Source organism: Xenopus laevis, chromosome 1S (genome assembly GCF_017654675.1).
Source record: "Xenopus laevis strain J_2021 chromosome 1S, Xenopus_laevis_v10.1, whole genome shotgun sequence".
Lineage (NCBI taxonomy): Eukaryota > Metazoa > Chordata > Amphibia > Anura > Pipidae > Xenopus > Xenopus laevis.
Window position 1 is genome coordinate 131368486 of NC_054372.1, and position 24435 is coordinate 131392920.

General features: G+C 39.0%; 1 protein-coding gene across 1 annotated transcript; it reads right to left on the bottom strand.

Moving 5' to 3' along the window:
• Positions 1–1519: 1519 nt before the first annotated feature.
• Positions 1520–24131, bottom strand: LOC108707033 (platelet glycoprotein VI). Its single transcript, XM_018243948.2, has 8 exons — positions 24037–24131; positions 19648–19689; positions 17515–17784; positions 15394–15678; positions 12905–13192; positions 8755–8823; positions 4795–4891; positions 1520–2004 (listed from the first exon to the last, which is right to left on the bottom strand). Exons 1-8 carry the CDS (start codon positions 24047–24049, stop codon positions 1965–1967), a joined length of 1104 nt encoding a protein of 367 aa, XP_018099437.1. The 5' UTR covers positions 24050–24131; the 3' UTR covers positions 1520–1964.
• Positions 24132–24435: the final 304 nt, after the last annotated feature.

Genomic DNA, 24435 nt, shown 5'->3' on the forward strand with positions numbered 1-24435 from the left:
AGCACTGCAGTAGAAGGTAGATTACTAGTCAGCAAAGCTAACTAACCTAAACTCACTGTCCCTCAAATCCCTGCAGAGTTCTGTCCCTACAATACAGAGCAGTATCAAGTAGATTACTAGCCAGCAAACTTACTATCAACTGTCCCTCAAATCACTAAACAGCTTTCTCCCTACACTAGCTCTTCCAAGCACACACAGGCAGAATGAAAAAACGCTGCAGGGCTTCAGTTTATATATGGAAGGGGAGTGGTCCAGGGGGTGTGGGGGTGGTCCAGGAGGGAGAGCTTCCTGATTGGCTGCCATGTATCTGCTGGTCTGGGGTGAGAGGGCAAAAATAAGCGCCAGCTAAGGCGAACCCAAATTGGCGAACGTCGCGCGATGTTCGCGAACATTCGGCGGACGCGAACGGCCGATGTTCGCGCGAATTAGTTCGCGGGCGAACAGTCCGCGACATCCCTAATCTTACGTGCCTTTGTTTTGTGTTTACAGTTTATCCTCTCTCACGATGTTGGTTCAGACCTAGACCCCATGACTATCTTGGTAAGTTTTAAAGTTCACCGAAAATCTTCTGCCTTTCTTGGTGCAGCTGTGGGGGCCAACTAATGAGATCTTTGTCCAAGCTGTGATACTGGTATGGGACCTGCTATCCAGAATGTTTGGGACCTTGGGTTTTACAGATGTTTCCGTAATTTGGATCTTTATATCTTGTCTACTGGAAAATCATGTAGACATTAAATAAACCCAACAGGCTGGTTTTGCTTTCAGTAAGGTTTAATTATATAGTTTGGATCAAGTAGAAGGTACTGTTTTATTATTACAGAGTAAAAGGGAATATGGATTATTTGGATAAAATGGAGTCTAAGGGAGATGTCCTTTCCATAAACCCAATAGGCTGGTTTTGCGAAGTAATTAAGATCCCATACCTATACTTTAAAAACCCCTTGCACCAACTTTTTTTCAATATTATTTTTATTAGAATTTACAATTATACAGGTATGAGACATGCTAGCCAGAATGATCTGGTACTGGGCTTTTCCAGATAATGGATCCATTTTCCGGAAAACCCGTTATCCATAAAGCTCTGAATTATGGAATGGCCATCTCCCGTAGACTCCATTTTATTTATTGTTTAATGTTATTTAATGTTAACATGATTTGCTAGAAGACTTAAGGTATGAAGATTTAAATTACAGAAAGATCTGTTATGCGGAAAATCCCCAAATCCTGAGCTTTCTGAATAACAGGTCCCATACCTGTATTTAATCATGATTAAATAAAGAATATTTGGTTCTGCTGTGCTAGACTAGCCATACAACCAAGACTAAAGTCTATGGGTAACTTAAAGGTAATGCTACACTTGTCATTATACTAGTGTTGCTCCAGTGAAGCTGCCTGAACAAATATTCGGACAACAATCTCCTGACAAGTCAATTGGTGACTGTCCATTTCTCTAAATTCACTACTGCAATATGGAGGTTTGACCGTGTGAGTATAAATTGAAATTACTAATCCCACATCATGAAAATATGAAGTAAATTTAATACAGTGACAGTAAATAACATACACTAAACATTATACATTTTTACAAATAATACAGAAAACAAACACCATATTTACTATATATAATCTTCAGCACAGTCAGTTATAAGAGACACAGTTGAACCTTTACTCTGCTGCCCTCATTAGCACTACACAGTAAAGGAAAGTCTGTCCTACTATCCTACTAGCATCTGTACAATACAATTTGGAGATATTCGGTCATGAGTCTTTTATGGTGGATACACATTGAAAAGAATAATACTTTTCCACCCTGACTGTCAGCAGAAAATGAAGAAAATGAAGAATCTAATCTTGTTGTCATTTCTGTGTTGGTTTCAAAATGACAGCCAGACAAGAGGGTGACGCCATGAGTAGCTAAGTAGAAAGGAGATCTCAGCCACCAAATTCACTGTGCACCTGCTCATTCATGTCTGCATCTCTATCTCTATCTCTTCTTTTCCTCTTCTGAAAAAAGAAATAGTGTGTCAGCACACATAGTTTTCTTAATATTTGGCACATTTAATACTTGGCATCTTAAAAGAGAGAGGAGGAAAAAAGGTGCTATTGCAAAGCTCAACCAGGAGGTAAGGCTTTAAGAGTGATTTCAGACCTGCCAGCTCAGCAATCTGAGTGCATCAGCAGTGCAGGTAGGGAATTTAAGGGTAAGATGATGCTCAGCATAATGTAAAGCAGTGCTGTCCAACTGGCGCCCCAACCCCCTTGTGTGGCCCCCCACATGAAAGTCTGGTAGGTTTCCCTGCTTCCTGCTGCATTCTGCCTTCTGCATGCTTTGTGTGTGCCATACTCTGCTTGCCCTATGCTCCCTGTGTGTTACTCTGCCTGCTCTGTGCTCTGTGAGTGTGCCATACTCTGCTTGCCCTATGCTCCCTGTGTGTTACTCTGCCTGCTCTGTGCTCTGTGAGTGTGCCATACTCTGTCTGCCCTATGATCCCTGTGTGCGCCATACTGTACCTGCCCCACTCTGCCTGCATACCTCCCAACATTTTGGAAATAAAAAGATGGAGAAAAAATTTGCCGCTCGTAGCGTGGCAATGTTTTTGACCACGCCCCTTTTTGGTCACACCCCTAATTACAATGTTCATTTTACAAAATTTGTTAGTTTATGAAAATCTAAACATATTTCTGTGTTTTTTTTTCCAGCTATTACAGTTTTGCTAATGAAGGTGAATTGCCCTTTAAAGGATAACTAAACCCTTAAAATTAATAGGGCTAAAAATGCAATGTTTTATATACAGAACTTATTGCACCAGCCTAAAGTTTCAGCTTCTCAATAGCAGCAATTATCCAGGACTTCAAACTTGTCACAGGGGGTCACCATCTTGGAAAGTGTATGTGACACTCACATGCTCAGTGGGCTCTGAGCAGCCGTTGAGAAGCTAAGCTTAGGGGTCGTCACAAATTATCAAGCAGGAAATGAGGTTGGCCTGTCATATAAGCTAATGCTACAGGGCTGATTATTAAATTCTGATGCTGGTTGCACTGATTTCTGTATTGCCATGTAGTAATTATCCATATTAATTACTAATCAGTCTTATACTGTGACATTTATATTCTATGTGTACTGTATATTTTGAGTCTGTCCCTAAGCTCAGTAAGTGACAGCAGCACAGAGCATGTGCAGTGAATCAGCAGAAAAGAAGATGGGGAGCTACTGGGGCATCTTTGGAGGCACAGATCTTCCCTGCTAAATGGCTTTGGTTGTCTGGGACTGGCACAGAAGCCGAAAACCTAATGTACAAGATTTCTAGCCTATTTTTTTAGTTTAACTTTCCTTGTCCTTTAAGCTGGGAGTCTAACATTTTCCCAGGGACCTCCTTATCTAAATTGTTACAATTACTTATCTCAAAATTGTTCTGAACATATGGCTGTTCTGGGCTCTCTGCCAAAAGCGAATTAAGTTAGAAACATGGTATCTTTTTTTTAAGCAACATGACTGCTGGTTGAGCTGTCAAAAGAGGGACTGTCCACTGAAAACAGGACAGTTGGGAGGTGTGTGCCTTTGTGTGCCATACTCTGCCTGCCCTATGCTCCCTCTGTGTGCCACAATCTGCTTACTGTGCTTTGCCTGTGTGTGCCATACTCTGCCTGCACTATACTGCATGTGGGACGTGAGCCAGTAGGGTTTTTTTCCTGTTGGGCTTGGTAGCATTTGGAAATGGTTGTTAGGGCCCCTAAGGTGTTAATTATGTGCTTGGGGCATCCATGATATCCACATGGAAGGGGGATAGCAAATAAGGCTATGTTTTAATATGAGTGATATCCTTGCAGTGCGCACCAACCATTTGGTTTTTTGGTGTGTTAACACCATTTATGTGGATATAGTCTTAAACTTCCTTATGGTAACATGGGTGTGGTTTAAAGTGGGTATGGTTTAAAACAGGGAGTGGTCAACTCTGGCTTCCATTATCAGCCCTCCACCACACAGGCCACCACACAGACGTTGGTTTATGAAACATCATTTTGCTGCTTAAAATATGGTACTGAAAGGCTTATTCACTGGATATGGGTGGTCCTTGCATAGGCTTAGGAAAATCTTACTGTACTTTGCATGTGCGTATACCAGAGGCTATGCAAGGATCCCTGGGAATGAAAGTATGATGTTGGTGTGGCCCTTAATAAAATACCCAGCATGAAATACTATTCCCTACCAGTTGAGTGTTTAGACCCTTTACAACAACTTAAGTTAGTAATGGTCACCCTTTGAAATTTCACAGGCCTGAGACTACTCAAAGGGGTAGACTTTTGGTGATAGCGCAATAATATACCTTCTAATATAAAAAAATATCAAAATTCATTTTTACCTTCAGCTAACATGGGGTTGTATGTGTAGCCCCAGGAATCATTGATTTGGCTATAGCTTATACTGGTTTTTATAATTTCAGTGATTGGGAACAGTTCTTGGCAAAAAAAGATGTAAATTATAAAAATGCTTTAATAATTATTTCAGAAAAACTTAAAATGAAATGGAAAAAACATATTGTACATAGGGAAAAATACCAATAAAATGCCATAAAGTAAACAAAATCACAACTTTTTAGTTACATCTGATATGACAAATAAACCATCATTGTTTCATTATAGAGTGAAGACAATGCGTCACAAAATTTGTCAAAAAAAGAACATCACAGAGCTATTTGCTTCTAAAGAACTTTGAAGTTCTCTTTTGGCAGAAATTGTATTGAGAATTTGAAACATTGTTATAACACAGTATATCCCTCCCTATTTGCTGCCTACCTTAAATTTATTAGCATCACGCGTATTCCAAAAAAAACCAGCAGAGAGAGGAGAACCAGGATCTTGCCAACAAGCACACTTCCATAGAGTTTAATTCCTGCATGAGATGCAACAGAAACAGTTTATTACATGTGCTTTTATGTGCTGATAAAGCTCTTTGTTTCGATACTTATCTCTGAATAGCTGTGTTTGTCTCTATAATTGTCTGCAACAACTTAGGCTAGTGCAACACGGGGGCTGAACTGAAAATACGCAGGCTGAAAATCAGCTCGTACACAAGCATTAGTCTCTTCTGTTTACATGAGGAACCGTTATATCAAATCTGGAAATACAAAGTTTCTTCACCGAAATCAGGCTACGGGAGGATCTCTCCGCTACTCAGATGCCGCCAGGTGAGTAATATGCATGTTTCTTTAATTTCATATTAAAGATTACGTTCAGTGTTTTCATTACTCCTCCAAGCTAGTACTATCAATCTTTAGGATTCAAAGCACTTTATGTTTTGGCACCAATACAACAGTTTAGTCAATTTTAAATATGTATTCTTCAATTTATGCAAAACTGAATCAACTGCAGAAGTAATTATTGATTGTGCTTTTTTTCCCCTTGATGAATGTTTTTACTAATTTTACCCAGAAGCAAATTTTATCACAGGAAAGGGTCCAATGACTCAACAAGTCTGTGTGACGTAAAATCCTATGACCATACAATTGAATGAATTTGTATTTTTAACACTGAAAATTGTTTTTGTTAATCTCCATAGCATGTTGTACATTTCTTGGACATTACTAGTACACAATGGTCATTGGTGTTATAGTACATGCATTAAATGGGAGAGAAGAGTGAAAGAGAATTAAGTGTAAACAAAGTTAACATAATATTACATTTTTATAAAGCAAATAATGAATTGATTTTTTAACTTGATAATGATTGATATTTTTATATCACAAAATGTTAGTAATCTCCTATGTGCTTTAGAAAAATGTATACCCTAGATCTGAAACAGAGTGGGCCATATAGCTATCCCTAACCCAGAAATATTACTAAACAGAACATCTATGGCAGCAGCACAGGGCCGGAGATGTCATAGGCAGCCAGTAAATTAGGTGACAGATAGATAACTTGACTTGACTTGGCAACTTGATACTGCCAAACAGCAATGTGATTTGTAAAAGTAAATTCATACCTTTACTTGTAATTGAGTCTCTTTAGTTCCCCATGTTAATATTCCTTGTTTTCTTGTGCTATCTATTCTTTATTTACTTACTTCCCTTTCTCTTTAACAGATTTTTGTTTCTGGGGCAGTTGCCTAATGCCTCACTCAATGTCCTTCCTCACTGCCACCATAGACAGTGGAACATCACTGATAAAAGCATTGGTATCCATGTGAGATTTGTAGTTCAAACTGTGTTGAAATATTGCCACATTGCTAGATTTTAGACAGCTGTATTTCCCTTTCTGTTGTGTTTGCTAAATTATACACCATTTGCTAATACAAGCTATGTGAGGACCAGAGAAAGAGTTCTGGGCAGGCAAGGGAACCAAGAATTAACAAGGAGAATGGGGAACTAGGAGCGTGGTCGTGGAACTGGCTGGCTCAGTACCAATCTGGCATAGCAGTACCAAGTCAGAGCAGGGCCGGATTTACATAGTGGGCGCCCCTAGGCCCACTGCCGTTTGTTGCTCCTGTCCCCCTGGATGGGGGATTGGCGCACGGGAAATTAAAAAAATTATTATACCACCAGTGCATCCCCAGTGTTTTGAACCAATGTGAGTGTGGTTGGGCAGCATGCCGCCCCCCTAAAATCCTGCCGCCATAGGCCCGGGCCTAGGTGGCCTTTCCACAAATCCGGGCCTGAGTCAGAGGGTAGTCAAGGTCACAGGCCGGGTCAAACACACCAGTAGCACAGTACAGAATTGTGATCCAAGAGGGTAGTCAAAAACAGGCAAGTGTCAGGACAGGCAGCAAACTAGACAAGGTCAGGGACAGGCAAAGTCAATAAAAAGTTAAACACACAAGAATCTATTGGAACACACCCAGGAACTATTGGAAATAGACCTACGTTGGGCAATGAGTGGTAGGTCAAGTCCCCTTTGAATATTTGAATTTTGCACCGCACTGGAGGACGTCATGCGCTGGCGCTGAGAATAAAAGGACAGACCACCACACCACTGGACCATCAGGTTCCCTTACATCTACTGCCCATCTAGGGGCTGATTTTGGGCCTGCATATTCCAGCCCTTGTGTGTCACTAGCCTTAGGTCGATAAGCGAAGATATCCAACACTGCAGACCTGTTAGTATTGATATTGGCATTCAAGGTGCAGCTATTATAGATATTTAATTGACAATAATATAATGTGTAAGATGTTAAATAATAATGCACATTTACTGAAATTAATATTAATAACAGGCAAATCTCAATTCAGTTTGGAATCCAATAAAGTAATGAGATGGACAGATGGTCTGGCAGCATAGCAAAAAAAAAAAAAACAACCAAACTGTCTGACCAAAACTACTCATGTGTTCTCTTTCCCTTCAACTATCAATTGTTTTTACCACTACAAACTTCAGTCACTGTAGAATGCTACATTTATGGGTAGAGTGCAGAATGCAAAAAGGGTTAGATGACTTTGAACCCTGACCAGTGGGGGAATTACCACAACCACAGGTCCTTGGTGGTTCTGCTTTAATCTATTAGATTAGGAGTGAGTACACAGCTCCAAAACGACAAGGGGGTCTATTCCCTAAAGGTCGAAGTGGCTAACGCTAGCGGCAAATCGGTAGCATTACCACCCGCAGGGACTTCGTCGATTTCCTAACGGGCACAGGTGTCACTTCACTAGCAAAGGAGATAGATGCTAGCGTTGCTTCGCACTCTTAACGCCAATTGAATGGAAGTAACTCCGCAAATTCACAAAGATGTGGATTTTACTGAATGTTACCTCTTTCGCCAGACTTGCCTTCGCCTGCTCAGACCAGGCGAAGTGCAATGGAGTGTATAGGACTTCCTCAATTTTTAGTGCAAAAAACGCTGGCATCTTTTTTTTTTTGGGTAACTGGGTTCCCCCCTCCATTTTCTAACATATGAAACATAAACCATACAGTGGGCTCATGTGTAGGGCATTATAACAACTATATTATATTTTAATAAAGTTTCCCTGGACTTGTGTAATGTATTTGCTGCAACATATATGTCCTTGTAACTTTATCATTTCCTGACGTATGCAAATTAGGCAACGTAAGTGTTGCGATTGCTGTGAAGCCATCGCCAGTGAATTTTCGCCAGTTAGGGAATTTGCCCCAAGGAGAGGCAGAGGAGGAGAATATTCCATGGAAGGGGAGTCAACCCAATTGAAATCTGAATTCAGAAAGAACAATAGAATAAAAAACACGCAGATAAAGGGACTGCACCCTCCTTCTTTGCCCTTAAAGAAGAATCACCATCAGACTTAATACAATAAATTTCACAAATTACAGGTATATCGTCCCACTGACCAAAAAAGGTATGTATTTATTAAAGTGTATATTACCCACCAGTGCCTATTTTCACACAGATATCACATTGTTATTCAAAGTGAATAAATAGCCACACAATACCTAAATAAAATACTTCATATACAGTATAACATAATTCACGTGTAGCAACAACATATCAGTGAATAAATCATAGAGGAGGAGTCCAGTCCATGAAACACTAATGAGAATTAGTCTAGGGTGTATATGGTGTAGTCGCAAAATGTTAACTATTCATTAAATCAGAGAAGAAGCAGGACTGACACACTTCCCAAATGACCATGCAGAAGTGCAAGGAGTGTATATGGGCAAAAGTAGTGTAAAGATGGGCATCCCACCACTGAGGTCATTTTAGCACATCTGTATGTCTGGCTGCATTCATAAATGAGCCTTTTTTGTATTGTTCTAGTAATGTCCTTTACTGCTCTTTTTGGTTTTACTTACCTTGAAGAGAAAAAAGGGAATACATTGGGTTCTCTCGCTTTTCACATCCTCTTCTATCTGATTCTGAAACTAGAGAGCCACCAATGAAATCAGTCATAAAGTTGTACACTAAATTCCCACAGTATAATGGCTGCCATTTACATATATTTAAAAAAGGTCTATATACTGTATTAACCACAAGTTTGTGATGAGAAATTAGCTACGGTATTTGTTCCTACATACTGTACCTTGATTCATTACCTGCTCTACTAAATGTCATTATTAATCGATGGGCAGATGTATGTTTATACATTAATATTACAGGTATGGGACCTGTAATCCAGAATGGTCGGGACCTGGGGTTGCTCAGATAGCAGATCTTTCCATAATTTGGATCTACTAGAGTCTACTAGAAAATCATGTAAACATTAAATAAACACAATAGGCTGGTTTTGCTTCCAGTAAGGATTGATGATATCTTAGTTGGGATCAAGTACAATTTACTATTTTAATAATACAGAGAAAAAGGAAATCAATTTAAAAATTTGGATTATTTGATTATAATAGAGTTTAGGGTAGACAGCCTTTCCATAATTCGGGGCTTTCTAGATAACGGGTTTCCAGATAACAAATTCCATACCTGTACCTTCTTTTCTTTTGCATGCAGTGTTATCCAAAGTTTCCAGCATAGTGGGCTAAATTATAGTAGAATAATAATGGGCAACTGTTGCAGTGAGATGTCTGTATATACACAGGAGTATATCACTGTGTAAAGCTTGCGATAGACGTACAAATTGTACGAATTTCAGACCATCTGTGCACTCATAATAATCGTCTGGACAATTTTCATACCATAGAGATCAGTCGTTTAGTTGATTGGACAGGTTAGAGCATTTTTTTGTTGGTGAACTACAATATCCAAGCATGTATTGCCTATCTGACGATATCCATGGGCGACTGTCACTAGTATTTCCCGAGTATGACTTTAGTTTATAACTGTTGATTTCATAACTGTAGACTATTGTCTGTCAATTTAATGGCCACAACATTATCTGGTTTGTTATTTTTCCTATTTTAATCCTACAATTTAAATCTGAATGTTAGTATTCAATTGTTGCATAAAACTATCGCTATCAGAAAATTTGTCATCCAAGAAATATAATCTGAATGTTTATGGCCAGTTTTAGGTAAAGAATAGGCTGTAAAGGGCAAAGGAACAAAGCACAATCATTTTTACACTTGGACCCTTACATTGTCCCCAATGGCCCAGCTCTTTGCCCTTTGCTGAATTAAGTATAGAACTACCTTGTGGCCACAGCTTGGCAGATTTGTAACAACCTGCACAACAAGCACAACATATGGATCCAGGCCTGTGCTAGAGGAACTGTAGAGCGTACTTTTGCATACTTCTTTTGTAAGTACAGCTTAAATGAGCAAGTATAGTAGAAGGTGTTTAACTACTTGAGCGCCTAGTCTACAATCGACTAACCTCATTCCTCTCTGACAATAACCTGCTGGACCCCCTACAATCTGGTTTTAAGCCACAACACTCCACAGAAACTGCCCTGACTCGACTAACTAATGACCTTTTAACCGCTAAAGCCAACAATCATTTCTCACTACTAATACTGCTTGATCTCTCAGCCGCATTTGACACTGTAGATGACCCTCTCCTCTTCTAGTCCCTCCATTCGCTTGGGCTTCGTGACACAGCCCTGTCCTGGTTCTCTTCTTACATCACCAATCGTTCCTTCAGTGTCTCCTACAATGGAGTATCATCTTCTCCCCTGCCTCTATCTGTTGGAGTTCCTCAAGGTTCTGTCCTGGGACCATTACTATTCTCCCTCTATACTTCCTCCCTCTGCAAATTAATCAACTCGTATGGTTTCCACTACCACCTCTATGCTGACGATACTCAGATCTATCTCTCATCTCCTGATCTCAACCTAGAACTCCTAACTCGGGTCTTCTCCTGCCTGTCCGCTATCTCTACCTGGATGTCGCAACGCTACCTTAAATTAAACCTCTCTAAAACTGAAATGGTTCTCTTTCCTCCAACTAACACCAGTAACATCCCGGAAGTATCCATCATAGTTTATAATTCCACTATCACCCCCTCTCCCCAGACCCGGTGCCTTGGGGTTATCCTAGATTCTGCCCTGTCATTCACTCCTCATATCCAGTCACTTATTAAATCATGTCACTTCCACCTAAGGAACATATCCAAAATATGATCATTTATCACCCAAGACGCTGCCATAATTCTTATTCACTCTCTCATCATATCATGTCTAGACTACTGTAACTCTCTTTTAATTGGCCTTCCCCTCCAGAGACTGTCACCTCTCCAGTCCATAATGAACACTGCTGCGAGGCTCATACACCACAGCAACCGCTCCTCCTCTGCCTCGCCATTCTGTCAATCCCCGCACTGGCTTCCGTTACCTTTCAGAATCAAATTCAAATTAATGACACTGACTTTCAATACTTCATAACTCTGCCCCACCCTACATCTCTGAACTCATCTCTAAATACTCACCCAATCGCTTACTACGCTCCTCTACTGACCTGCTACTCAGCTCTTCTCTCATTATCTCCTCACATGCTCGCATTCAAGACTTTGCAAGGGCTGCACCCCTCCTCTGGAACTCTCTCCCACGGTCTGTCCGACTTTCTCCCAACCTTTCTGCTTTCAAGAAATCTCTGAAAACGCACTTCTTTCGAGAAGCCTACCCTCACTCTGCTTAACTAACAAACGCAACACCACATACAATAACACATTTCTCACCCACTTAATTCGATCTTGCCCACTCCCACACCTTGTGTATTACTCCCTTCCCTTTAGAGTGTATGCCCTTTGCATAGGGCCTTCCTCACCTTTTTGTACCTGTATTGATTGTGATGTATGTAACTCCATATGTTCTATGTATATAATTCATGTGATTTAGTTGTATAATCACGTTTACTCTACAGTGCTACACAATATGTTGGCGCTATATAAATACATGTTAATAATAATAATAATAATAATTAATAATAATAATATTTTAAAAGCATTTTACCACTGACCACTTCCTGTTCTGAAAAAGGATTTGTCTACTTTTGCAGAAGGACATCAGTTTTCATATCTTTTCTGCTACATACAGTGCTCTGCAGTACAGTGCGGCATTCAGTGTCTTTAATATAGTGTTAAGGGATTTACTGTCATATCCATCTCACAACAAGGTCTGCACTCTCCTCAAATTATACATAAAAATGAATTCATGCAAGGACATTGAGTTGAGAAAATAGAGCAAACCCTTAAAGTGCTGGTTCACCTTTATGGTAGCTTTTATTGTGTTATAGAATGGCCAATTCTAAGCAACTTTTCAATTGGTTTTCATTATTTTTTTTTATGGTTTTATAGTTATTTGCCTTTTTCTTCTGACTCTTTACAGCTTTCAAATGGGCATCGCTGACTCCCTTCTAAAAAAGAAATGCTCTGTAAGGCTACAAATGTATTGATATTGTTACTTTTTATTACTGATCCTTCTATTCAGGCCCTCTCCTATTCATATTCCAGTCTCTTATTCAAATCAATGCATGGAACACAACCTGTTCCATGTTTAAAAGATACACACAAAGGATTAATGTGTTGCACTTTGCATCTAAAAGATTTGAGGCCTCATTTAAGAGCACAGTATGGAGTGCAAAGTACAAAGTGCAAAGTTTATATGTCCCAAAAAAACAAGACATCCACTTGCACCAATATGGATTTAAATGAGCCTCCATTTGACAATTGCTTTCAAGATGCTAATTCCACAGGACTGGCTTTAGAATGATGTCGCTTCCAGTGTTCAGCATTAGTATACTATTTGGTTGGCAGAAGTCAGTACCGCCTATAGACCCAACTTAGTAGTTGAACCCTGGAACTACCACCATATCTATAGTAGCTGGTGCTAATTCTAGGTTTCTCATGTGCCAATACGTATATTTGTGAGTAATTCAAAAGTGCAGGCTGGACAGGTGCTGCTGCAAGTGTTTCAGAGCAGTAAAAGCAAAAACCCCTTGCCTAGGCCCTTCAAAGAAGGGGTGGACGTTAATACAAATGAAATCTCTACTTTAGGTGGGGCGTGTTTATATGGCAGCAATTCTAAAACCATTTCCAATAGCATGTATTTCATCTTCTCACCTTTATCTGTCAGGAAGCTCAGAGAACTCTCAGAGGACTTGATTTCTTGGGCGAGCTTTACCCTGAAGGTCTGACAAAAATAACATCCCTCAAAAAGATTGTTGTACCCAGCAATGACAAAAACATTTTCCTTTTGTCCAGTTGTTCCTGTCAGCTCTTTGCCATCTCTGTAAAACCGGTATCCATGGATGGTGGAAGGAGATGAGGTCTCACAGATGAGCCGGACTTCTGTATTTTCAGTCTGTGGGTTGCTTGGGAAAACTCTTAATGTTGGAACTGGAAGTGGTTCTAAAAAGAAAAAAAAACAATTCAATTCTCTTTACCTGCTTTTATAAAGCTTTTTATGATATACAAGATCAAAGGGCTCATTTACTAAAGTGACAAAAGGAATAAAATGCAGAAAACAGGCACCTCTGCATGTTAAAGGCCCTTTAAATGGATCCATGGATATTTTTTTGCATTAAAGGGGTTGCTCACCTTTTAAACCTTTTGTATACATTTACAGAGTGCTATTCTGAGACAATTTGCAATTGTTCTTCATTTATTATTATTTTGTGTTTGCTTTAAGTAGCTTTATGTGCTGCAGCTTTCCAGTTTGGAATTTCCGCAGCTATCTGGTTGCTAGGGTCCAATTTAACTTAGCAACAAGGCAATGGTTTGAAAGAGAGACAGGAATATGAATAGAGGAGGATCTAAACAAAAAGACATGTAATAAAAAGTAACAATAATAAGAATTGTAGCCTTCCAGAGCAACGTTTTTTTGGCTGCTGGGGTTAGTGACCCCCATATGAAAGCTGTAAAGAGTCAGAAGAGGCAGGCACATAATTCAAAAACTATTTAAATAAAAAATGAAGACTAATTGAAAAGTTGCTAAGAGCAGTCCATTGTATAACATACTAAAAGTTAACCTGAAGGTAAACCACCGTGTTAAACTGCATTAGCATAAAATGCCAAAAAAGTAAAAATGTTTACATTTAGTTTATATAAAAAGCTAAATATACAATAAACCACAGGTTTTAGCCCTTGTACGAAATTTGCCTAGACCTTTATAGATATTGCCCAAATGAAAGGATCCACAAAATTAAAACTGATTCACTAAAAATGATGACTACTACTCAGAGACTAGTGACAAATGTTTGCATAAGGATGTATTGACCCCTACTGGCAGAAAGATTTATTCTGAAGAATAAATAAAAATGGAACATTGCTTGGGTATAAACTTTAGACCTTCTTCACATACAGACACTATGCCACACGCAGTCCCATAGCCATATAGTATGACTAGGAATCATCATCCCCAGGAGTCTTTGTATGTCTTATTTTTATGCACATCACAGCGCAATGTTAATGAAGCAACGTTGAGGGAAATGTAATTATAGTAATAAACATTATAAACACAATTTCAGAAAAGTGCAGATAATTAAAAAAAAAAAAGATATTGCATTTTGGATTCCTGTCCTACTATTGGGACCCGTGACGCAGAAATTTGTGGTCTGCATCCCCTATTCTGCCTAACAAGTCAAGAATTTATGTCGAGCAGTGAACCTTAAGGTATGTATCTGTATTTATATGGATATGGCTCCCTGGAACTGCTCTTCTCTCTTTCTATAGGCTGGAGGGGGCAGCTTTTATGTAGCCTGAGAAAATCTGCTCAGATTGGGAGAAAAATATGTGGACTTTTTTGTTTGTTTATTTGTATATATGCTGCTTGTTGGGGTTTTGCTAGGGAAGGGATGCAAACTGGAGTAGGTTAGGCCTGGCTTTGAAAACCGGCCTTTGATTTGCTTTGATAGAATGTTGCCAAAGGATGGACTTTGCTGTGTGGAGGGTGTATGGGAGGGTTTGTAGAATTTTTGGTTATTTTTTCTTTGTCTCATAGTTTATGAACTGTTTATAATATGTTGATTATTTAATGTAAAGTGATTCTATAAATAAAAAACAATTCAAGAAGTTCTAGTGGGCACAGGGTGTATCAGAGCCCCATGCCACATGCAAGGTACAGAGTGCAGCAATGCCCCAGATGCAAGCGTTGTGCAAATGAGCACTAAGGGACAAGATAGGAGACATAAATGACATCTAGTTACATTTTGAGTAAACATTTTAGGGCACTGTGCAGTGAGGCAAACTACAAAACACACAAGATGTCATTTACAATACAGGACGTAATGTGCAAGTGCTTAAAAAAAGCTGTAATTGCCTATTTTTTCGCACACTGTGTCCTGCATTATATAATTTGCCCCAGGCCTCTGAGCTCCATTTGGGAATGCAAAGACCTGCAGCTTGCCTCTTGGCTAGAAAGCTTCCTTTGCTAGGCAGTGCTCTATTCAAGAAGCGTGGGCTGAAGGAGGCATGTAGGTCCCCCTGTCTCCTACTTGCCCCTTTAAGGAGTTGTTTCCAAATACTTTTTTCACTTCAGTTGTTTTCAGATTGTTCACCAGAAATAAAGATCAGTTTTGCTCTGTTACAGTGTTATAAAATATCACACGTACGTGTCACTGCTAAAGTCTTGTATTCACTGGATAGAGACTCAATGTCACGACCTGATACTTGAATGGTATACACACAAGAGTAATTCCCAGTATTCCTTTCTTGGAATTCCATAATACGTAGGACTCCAAAGTTATCAGCTTCAGGCAATGGCCTCCCATCCTGATATAAGGTGATTCCTGTGACACCGACACGATTCTGTACCAGGCAACTTAGTGTTACCTGCTGCCCTATGAAGTGGACAGAGTATTGGGGTTGCAAAGACAGAGATGGGGAAGCCGGACGTTCTGAAAGAAAAAAGAAAGAAAATATAACTCAGGTTGGGCTTAGACAATGGATTACCTGGTAGCATGACCTCACTTCATCAACTGTGAATATGCAGGGGTTTTGTAATCAGGGTGTTATGTAAAATAATGAATTATATATGTATAAATAGAAATACAGGATGGGGTGGAGGAGTATACATTTAAATATTTTTGTCTATATCTCTGTTGACCTACCAAACCGTATTTGTATGCATATTAGTGTTTATTTTTTTGAGTGTGTGTGGTGTTTCATGTAGTCGTTTCTTTTATACAAAGCAGGTGTCATATTCATAAAGAGTCTTGCTGATCCCAGATAGGTATGGTTTTGTGCTCCAACAGCTTGCGGTATTAATGGTAGTAGGCCATTTTATAAAATGCAAAAAACAAACGCTAATGGTTTGCAGATGTTTTTGCACTTTACACCTGTCCCAACTGCCAGTAAATGAGCCTTCTTGTTTTCAAATTAATCATTTGTCCATCAAACATCCTTTTTATAGCGTCTGGGTTTTTAAACTATGCTTTTAACAACATTTCTTATTTCTTGTGTGCTTCCATTACATTCTATTAAAGCCTCTCAACATTCTAGTGGGTTAAAGCAGGAAAATCTGTGCAGCTATTTAATGAATGGAGGGAACAGTGATGTGATTTGAAAGTGCAAACAGTTCTCCCTGACAGCAACCTGTGCCCTGTCCCAACTAGCCTGTTGCTGCTTGCACACTGCTGCTAGATTTTGGTGGGTGATGAAGTCTAAGGTAGGAGTTGGGAGGGGAGAATTACTATACAGCAGACCAGGGTCAGATTAATGCGCAAGGATACCTTAGGCTTTAGCCTAGGGGCACAGTATCATCAAGGATCAATTTCAATTTTCTTTTAATATCCATTTTATTTGCCCTGCTGCATCCAGCCAAGTACACCTGCTGGGAGAAGAAAGCAGTGTGTGTGCACTAGCATGTGCCAAACCTGACCCAGTGTAGGAAGCTTGGGTGCACATGTGCCTAGTTCTGCATGCATCCAGACCCAGCAGTAGCTTAGATAGGGGCCTGTGTGGATGTAGCCTAGGGCCCAGTGCCAGACCAAGTCGGCCAGGCGCCCTAAGCAACCTGGCAAACTACGTCGCCCCCCCCACCACCATTCGCTCATGTGCAAAAAGCGCAAACTCTGAGGACACGCAAGTGTGCATGCTGCAGAAAATACTGCCACAGCTTCTGGACACAATGGTCTGTACTAGGGGAAGGCATCAGAAGAGGTACGGGCCTGGCGCCCCTCTACCTTTGCGCCCTAGGAATGTGCCTCTTCTGCCTACCACTAGTTCTGGCCCCACGTGCCATAAATCCACCACTGCAGCAGACCCCGGAGTGCAGGCCCACATGCAACAGCTAGTTTTGCTATATACTGTGCCACTGAAGGGCATCCGAAGTGCCATTATACTAAAATGAATGTTCTGTGCATCTGAACAAAAGCAAAACAACTTTTTAAAAGCGCCCCGTTACAGACTGGCTACCAAATCAAAACAAGTTAATATACATGTTGTATGTTTTAGGGTCATGTTTTAAAGAAACTACTGACATTATATCATACTTTTGGTGATTTTAGTATGTTGTTAAGAGAAAACATTGAGTTTACTGAGCTCTTTACTGCACTTTCCCTTTTGTACCACAAGTTAGGTTGCTTTGTATCTAATCATGACCACAGAGTAATATTAGAATCAAATATAAAGGTCCACAAGGCCCAAGTCCAAATTCATCACATCAATAAATATATAAATCTACAGGGATCTGTAATGGCATCTAACTGGTAAATGATAAAATACTCACTCACCGATAACATTGAGTGTTATGGAATTGCTCTCATTGGAATCATTCAGCGTTCCGGAGTAAGTACAAAAATATAACCCAGAATCTGTTTTTGCAAGAGATGGCTTGGTAAGAATATTATTGCTTGCTTTTTGTGTTTCTAAACCATCTTTATAGTAACTGTAGCTTCTGATATTTGATGGATTTGCAGCCACACATCTCATTGTTAAGGCTTCACCTTGAATGTAAACAGTTTGCGCAGGCTCAAAACGGATTATTGGAACCTGAGCAGCTCCTGGAAAGAAGTACATAAAGTTTGATGTTAGGTTGTATAACCAAAAGAATGAAAAAAAATGACACAAGCTAACCTGGATGTTATGCTTCATTATAGCTCCTTGTCCAAAGGCAACCTGGGGAGAACTAAATTCTACAAGTTGCACACCAGAGAGGGTTTTGAAATGGCTGCAGTCCTCTGTGTGCAATGATATGGAAGCCACAGGTATAGGAGTTATAGGGGGGTTATACTCACTGTCTCTTGTCTGAGATGTCACTATGCACTAGGATTACTCTTGGACTCATCCACTTGCACCGCTGGATTTGCTGCACTTGGCAACTAAAATCCAGTGCAAGGTGCACAAGGGAACCCTGTACTACCATAGATGATGTCTGATCCTTTACAGAATCATTGGCAATTTGCTCCTCAAAGTCTGTTTTGAAATATCTAGTAATGTGGAACACTCGTGTATAGTAACATCATTTTATTCAAAGAAAAATGACGTTTGAGGAACTGAAATCATTTCTTAGCCTAGGAACATTTGACCATAACATTTTGCAAGTTTATCATGATGTACTTCAGCCATTTCACAACATCCTGGATTCTGTTCCTGTTTGAGATCTGACAGACTATGACAAAAGGAGGAACCAGGAGGATTTAGTCTCAGAACCTCCCTGCCATACAGTATATTGGGTAATCTTTTCCCGCCCTGTACGGAGACTGATTTGTTTGTAAAGTTATTACATTAGTAAAGATACTTACAAAATACTTTCACTGCATGATATTCTGCTCCTTAGACAGAATATCTATACACCAATGATAGTTTAGCATGCCATTAAAGAACATTATACTGATCTACTGTAGTGTTTCCTTAAAGGAACAGTAACACCAAAAAATGAAAGTGTTTTAAAGGAACAACAATATATTGTCTGCTGCCCTGCACTGGTGTGTTTGCTTCAGAAACACAACTATAGTTTATATATATTCAAGCACAGGATACACAGTAGATAACAGATACGCTCTGACGAATCACATTGTATACTACAAAGCTTTTCTGTTCTCTGCTGTTTATCCCGTGCCGTTTCTCCTTTTTCAGCTTGTTTATATAAACTATAGTAGTGTTTCTGAAGCAAACACACCCAGCAACAGTACATAGTTTCCTTACTTTAAAAGACTTAATTCTTTTGGTGTTACTGTTTCTTTAAAACACAATAATCGTCCAGGTTTAGTTTACAAGACATTGTTTGGCAAAGTCAGGCAAATACAGGAATGGCACCTGTTATCAAGAATGCTCAGGATCTGGGGTTTTCCAGATAAAGGATCTTTTTGTGATTTGCATCTCCATACAAAATTTTTTTTGAAAACATGAATTAAACCCAATAGGATTGCCTCTTCAATGTGAATTAATTTTAGCTTAGTTTGGATCAAATACAAGGCACTGTTTCATTATTACAGAGAAAAAGCAAATCATTGATAAAAATTTAAATGATTTCATTATAATGGAGTCTATGGGAGATGGGCTTTTCATAATTTGTATCTTTCTGGGTAACTGGTTTCCAGATAATGGATCCCATACCTGTGTTTTATCATGAAAAAATGTTCAAGTTTACTTAGTAGTCATTGGAAACTATGAGTGATATTTTACATCTTGACTTTAATAAGAAATCAATGAGACAATAAAATATACAGACCAGTAAGGCATATTGGTTTTTAATGCCTTATGCTCATCTCCTAACAAACTGGTTGTTAATAAATATTCTGTTTAAATACTATGATTTTTTTTTGCTGTGATAAAAAAAATCCTATTACAGATATTTCATTTCATTCAAAATGACTATATGACAGTGTTTATTGTTAAAATAGATATTTGGTTCCATACTTTACCTGTGAACACCATAGACATTATGATGATGATAATGAAGCACACTAAAAGACACAACAAATGACAATCCATTACAATTAGGGTAAGGAATATATTTCATAGAGACATTATGGGGCAGATTTACTAAGCTCGAGTGAATTTCCGAAGTTAAAAAAGTTTGGATTTCAAAGTAATTTTTTGGATACTTCGACCATCAAATAGGATACTACGACTTCAAATTTACTTTGACTTCAATTTGAAGTAAAAATCGTTTGAATATTTGTCCATTCGATAATCGAAGTACTGTCTCTTTAAAAAAAACTTTGACTTCATACTTCGCCAAGTTACAACTACCGAAGTGCAATGTTAGCCTATGGGGACCTTCCACAGCACTTTTTTAAGTCTTTGCACATCGAATAGACATCCTTCGATCGATCGCTAAAATTTAGTTCAAATCGTTCGATTTAATCGTTCGATCGATCAAATGCGCTAAAAATCCTTGGACTTCGATATTCGAAGTGGAAAGACTTTAATTCGAGGTTCGAATTTCGACGTTTTTCAAACTTCAAAATTCGACCCTTAGTAAATCTGCCCCTATGTATTTTATTTATTGACCTTGACATCTAACAAACCATATGTATTAGAGCACTAACGTAATGGCTAGACATGAATGAACGTGTGGGGTCAGGTCCATTCCATATAGTTCCTAAAGATAAAATATGGAGTACTGGCATTGATGCACCCAGTCATGATAAATGGTTAAGGGGAAATATCCTATTGTTGGGACCCCCCCCCAAATTAGTCTGTTGTAGTGGTAACATACTCAATAGAATGCTGCTGACAGTATATATTTCACAACCATATCATTCCCAGGGCTTGATATTCTGGGGATGGTATTTTCACAAAACAAAGGATTGTTTTAAAGAAATAGTATTATTTGTAGCTGTTTAATTTCCTTTTTTTTATCTTTTGTATTTCCTTCCTTCCACCCTATATAGTTTGTATTGGTAAATCCAGTGCAGAATTTCTAGATTAAAAAAAAAAACAGAACTGAGTAATTGTCTTTTTTTGTACAGGTATGGGATCTGTTATCCAGAATGCTCAGGACCTGGGGTTTTCTTGATTACAGATATTTCTGTAATTTGGATCTTCATATTTTTCCTATACAGTAAATTAAAAAACTGTATTGTTATTGTTTTTTGACCCTGCATGACCATTGTCAAGCCTTTAGTTCTGTGGCTTGGTGTTGCCATGTGGGTTTCCTGTCTATGCTTTGAGCAAAGTTGAGAGTTTTAAATAAGCAAAATATTGTGGCATTTCCTTCTTTTGGGAAAGACAGTGTACAATATCACATTCCACAGACTACATCAAGTTGCTAAAAAGAGAACTCCAGGATATACACCTGGACATTAGATATTGGCATTCCTTGCAATCATACTTGGAGCCACTTTGCCCAGTGAAGTAGAATATCTGCAACTCAGAGATAACAAATATACGCCATGTCTCCCCAGATAACTTCTTATAACTAAGGATGCATCCTAAAGCAAAACCAAAGCCAGACATTATGTTTACTAAATATTCTGAGTATAAAAAGTTGGTGGTCAGGGCCCCCCTACAAGTTAAAAAAAAACCATTGGTACCAGGGCCCCATTTACAAGTTAAAAAAATATGGAGGCCCTAGAGAATATTTCTTTTAAAAAAAACTGTGGTGCCAGGGCCCCATAAAAGTTTTTTTAGAAAATTGGTGACCAGGGCCCCCTTATAAGTTCTTAAAAAAAAACCTTGGTGCCAGGGCCCCCCTTACAAGTTAAAAAAAATTGGGGCCCCAGAAAATATTTTTTTAAAAAACATTGGTGGCAGGGCCTTCCATAATTTAAATAAAATTGCTTGCCAGGGTTAAGGGGGGCCCGGCCATGCTTCACTTACGTTATTAGCCAAGCGTGTATGACCAGTCTCCTTTTCCCTTCTCTGTATCCTCATTGGTTGAGGAGGAGAGGGGAAGATCACCAACCCGATCCCTGTACAATTTTACCGGGACTTAAACTTAATCAACCAATGAGGATACAGAGAAGTGAAAAGGAGACTGGTCATACACGCACGGAGCTCCTCTGCTCTTTTCTGAAGATTTCAGCACACTGACTGCAGGGGGGCCAGGCTAATAAAGTAAGTGAAACATGGCCTGGCCCCCCTTATACACAAATAGCTGCGGGGCCCGGGACAACTGTCCCCCCTGTGCCCCCCTGATGGCGGGCCTGTGTGTGTATATATATATATATATATTTATATCTCAAAGCTAAACATTAACCTCACAGGAGAATTAACTCCTAAAAATTAATATGGCTAGAAATTATAAATCTTATATACTGAACTTATTGAACCAGCTTAAAGGTTAAGCATCTCTCTAGTAGTATTGAACCAGGCCTTCAAAGTTGTCACAGGAGTTTACCATCTTGGGTTTTATTAGAAGTATAGATACACACACGCTTTGAGCAGCAGATGAGAAGCTAAGCTTAGAGCTTATTGCAAATCATTAAGCAGAAAATGAGATTTGCCTGTCATACAAAACTGATGCTACAGGGCTGATTATAAAACTCTGATGCTAGTTGCACTGGTTTCTATGCTGCCATGCTGATGCTAGTTGCACTGGTTTCTATGCTGCCATGTAGTAATTATCTGTATTAATTACTTATAATTACTTATAATTACTTATAAGCCGTATATTGTGACATTTCTATTTTATGGGGACTGGATATTTTTGGTCAGTCCCTAAACCGAGAGCATGTGCAGTGAATCAGCAGAAAAGGTGAAGCAACTGGGGCATTTTTGTAGACACAGATCTTCCTTGATAAAAGGCTGTGGTTGCTTTGAGCTGGTACAGAAACCCAAACATAATGTACAACATTTCTACCCTACGTCTTTAGTTGAGCTTTTGTCTTCTTTTAAAGCCTTTGCATAGCCTTACTACTCCTCACCACAATCGCAACACGGGTAAACTCCCATAATGGCCCTCAACAATCCTCAACAGGATTGGCAGTCATCCTTCTTTACTTGACTTCTGTTCAAATCTCTCTCTGGTGATCACCAACCAGTACAGGTACAGTTGTGCAGAGTTGTTCTGGGGGCTTCCTTGGTGTGATTGGGAGAGGTGCGCAGGCATGCTCAGGGAGGGGGAGCAATTGATTGCTGCTATGCATAATCTCAGCATAATCTTGGGCTTTTGTTGTCCTTTAAAAGCAACTGTACAATCTAAATCAGGGGGCATCCAAAAGGTATATCAGGATTTACCAGTAGACCTTTCGTTGGTGATCAGTAGATCTCAAGACACTTTCAACAAACAGCTTGTTGAAATCCCCCTCCTATTTCATGCTTTTCATTCAGATTATGGTAAGGTAACTTAAAAAATATATGTTTAAATATAACAATATACATTTTCTCATGAATCAATATTAAAGTAATGTTTTGCATGAAACAGAATGCTAACAATGCTATTATGATGTACTGTTCTAAAGGTTAAAAAGACATGCAGCAAGTGTGATTTTGGCACATGCTTATGTATATTTACATTATAGCCCCATGTTCTCCCCTTGTAATTATAACTTTGACACACACTTGCTGAGTGGCTAGAACCAAATTTTGAAATAATTTTTATTCTGCATTTATCTCGTGCTTTATGTACCTTCCGCTTATACTAACCGAGATAGATTTAATATTCACAGAGATAATGACGCTCGCAACTCAGAAAAAGGTTATGTTCTTTCATATTTATATAAGTACCTAGGAGAATAATAACCCCTCCCCAAATAAAAATGACAAAGGAAAGTTGTATCCACAGAAGTGATAATTAGAAAATGCGGAATACTTCAACCACTTGCTATGCAGAGCTAGAATAGGAGGAAAAGGTATGATGAAGAACATTAAGATGGAAAAAATCCTACTGCAATAGCTGCAATCAATTGCTCCCCCTCCCATAATTTATATGAAATGGATACCAATTATGTTAGTGTATATGTAATGTATATATATGCTATAAAGCACATATAAATGAGCACACAGTAATTTGTGAATTAACTTGCACCACATTACATAAGCAGAACCAAACATTGGGCATATCTATAAAATGCTATGTGGAACTACACTACACACCAAGTAGTGTGTATAGCTGTAACATGCAGCCAAGTATATTCTTACATCAACACATGGCTTCAATCTACTGTGACATCCTCCACAGTCTGTATGTGCAACCATACCTTTTAGCATAAAGTATGCATTTCCCCACACTCATGTGTTTCTGTAACAATGTATATTTAAACAGATCAAATAAAAAAAATATACATACTGTATACATGCCTAGGAATGTAATTGCAATATAAAATAAAAACCAGGGTGCTTATGTCTTTATTTGGCACACGTACCTGTAACTGCCATGTTGCTAATCTTGTCCTTGACTGTTCCAGTGATCTTCTCTTTGCCTAGTCACTTCTCTTGGCTTTTAGTAAGAGGCAATGACACAATTTCCTTGTCTCATGCTTGTGACACCATATCACAGCAGCTCTGTGCAATAAAAGACTATATTGTATAACTGCAGTTACTGGAATATATGGCACCTGCATCATCAAGTGGGGAGACAGCACAAAACAGTGCCCTTTCCAATAGTGATATTTAAAGGGATCCTGTCATCGGAAAACATGTTTTTTTCAAACGCATCGGTTAATAGTGCTACTCCAGCAGAATTCTGCACTGAAATACATTTCTCAAAAGAGCAAACAGAATGTTTTATATTCAGTTTTGAAATCTGACATGAGCTAGATATT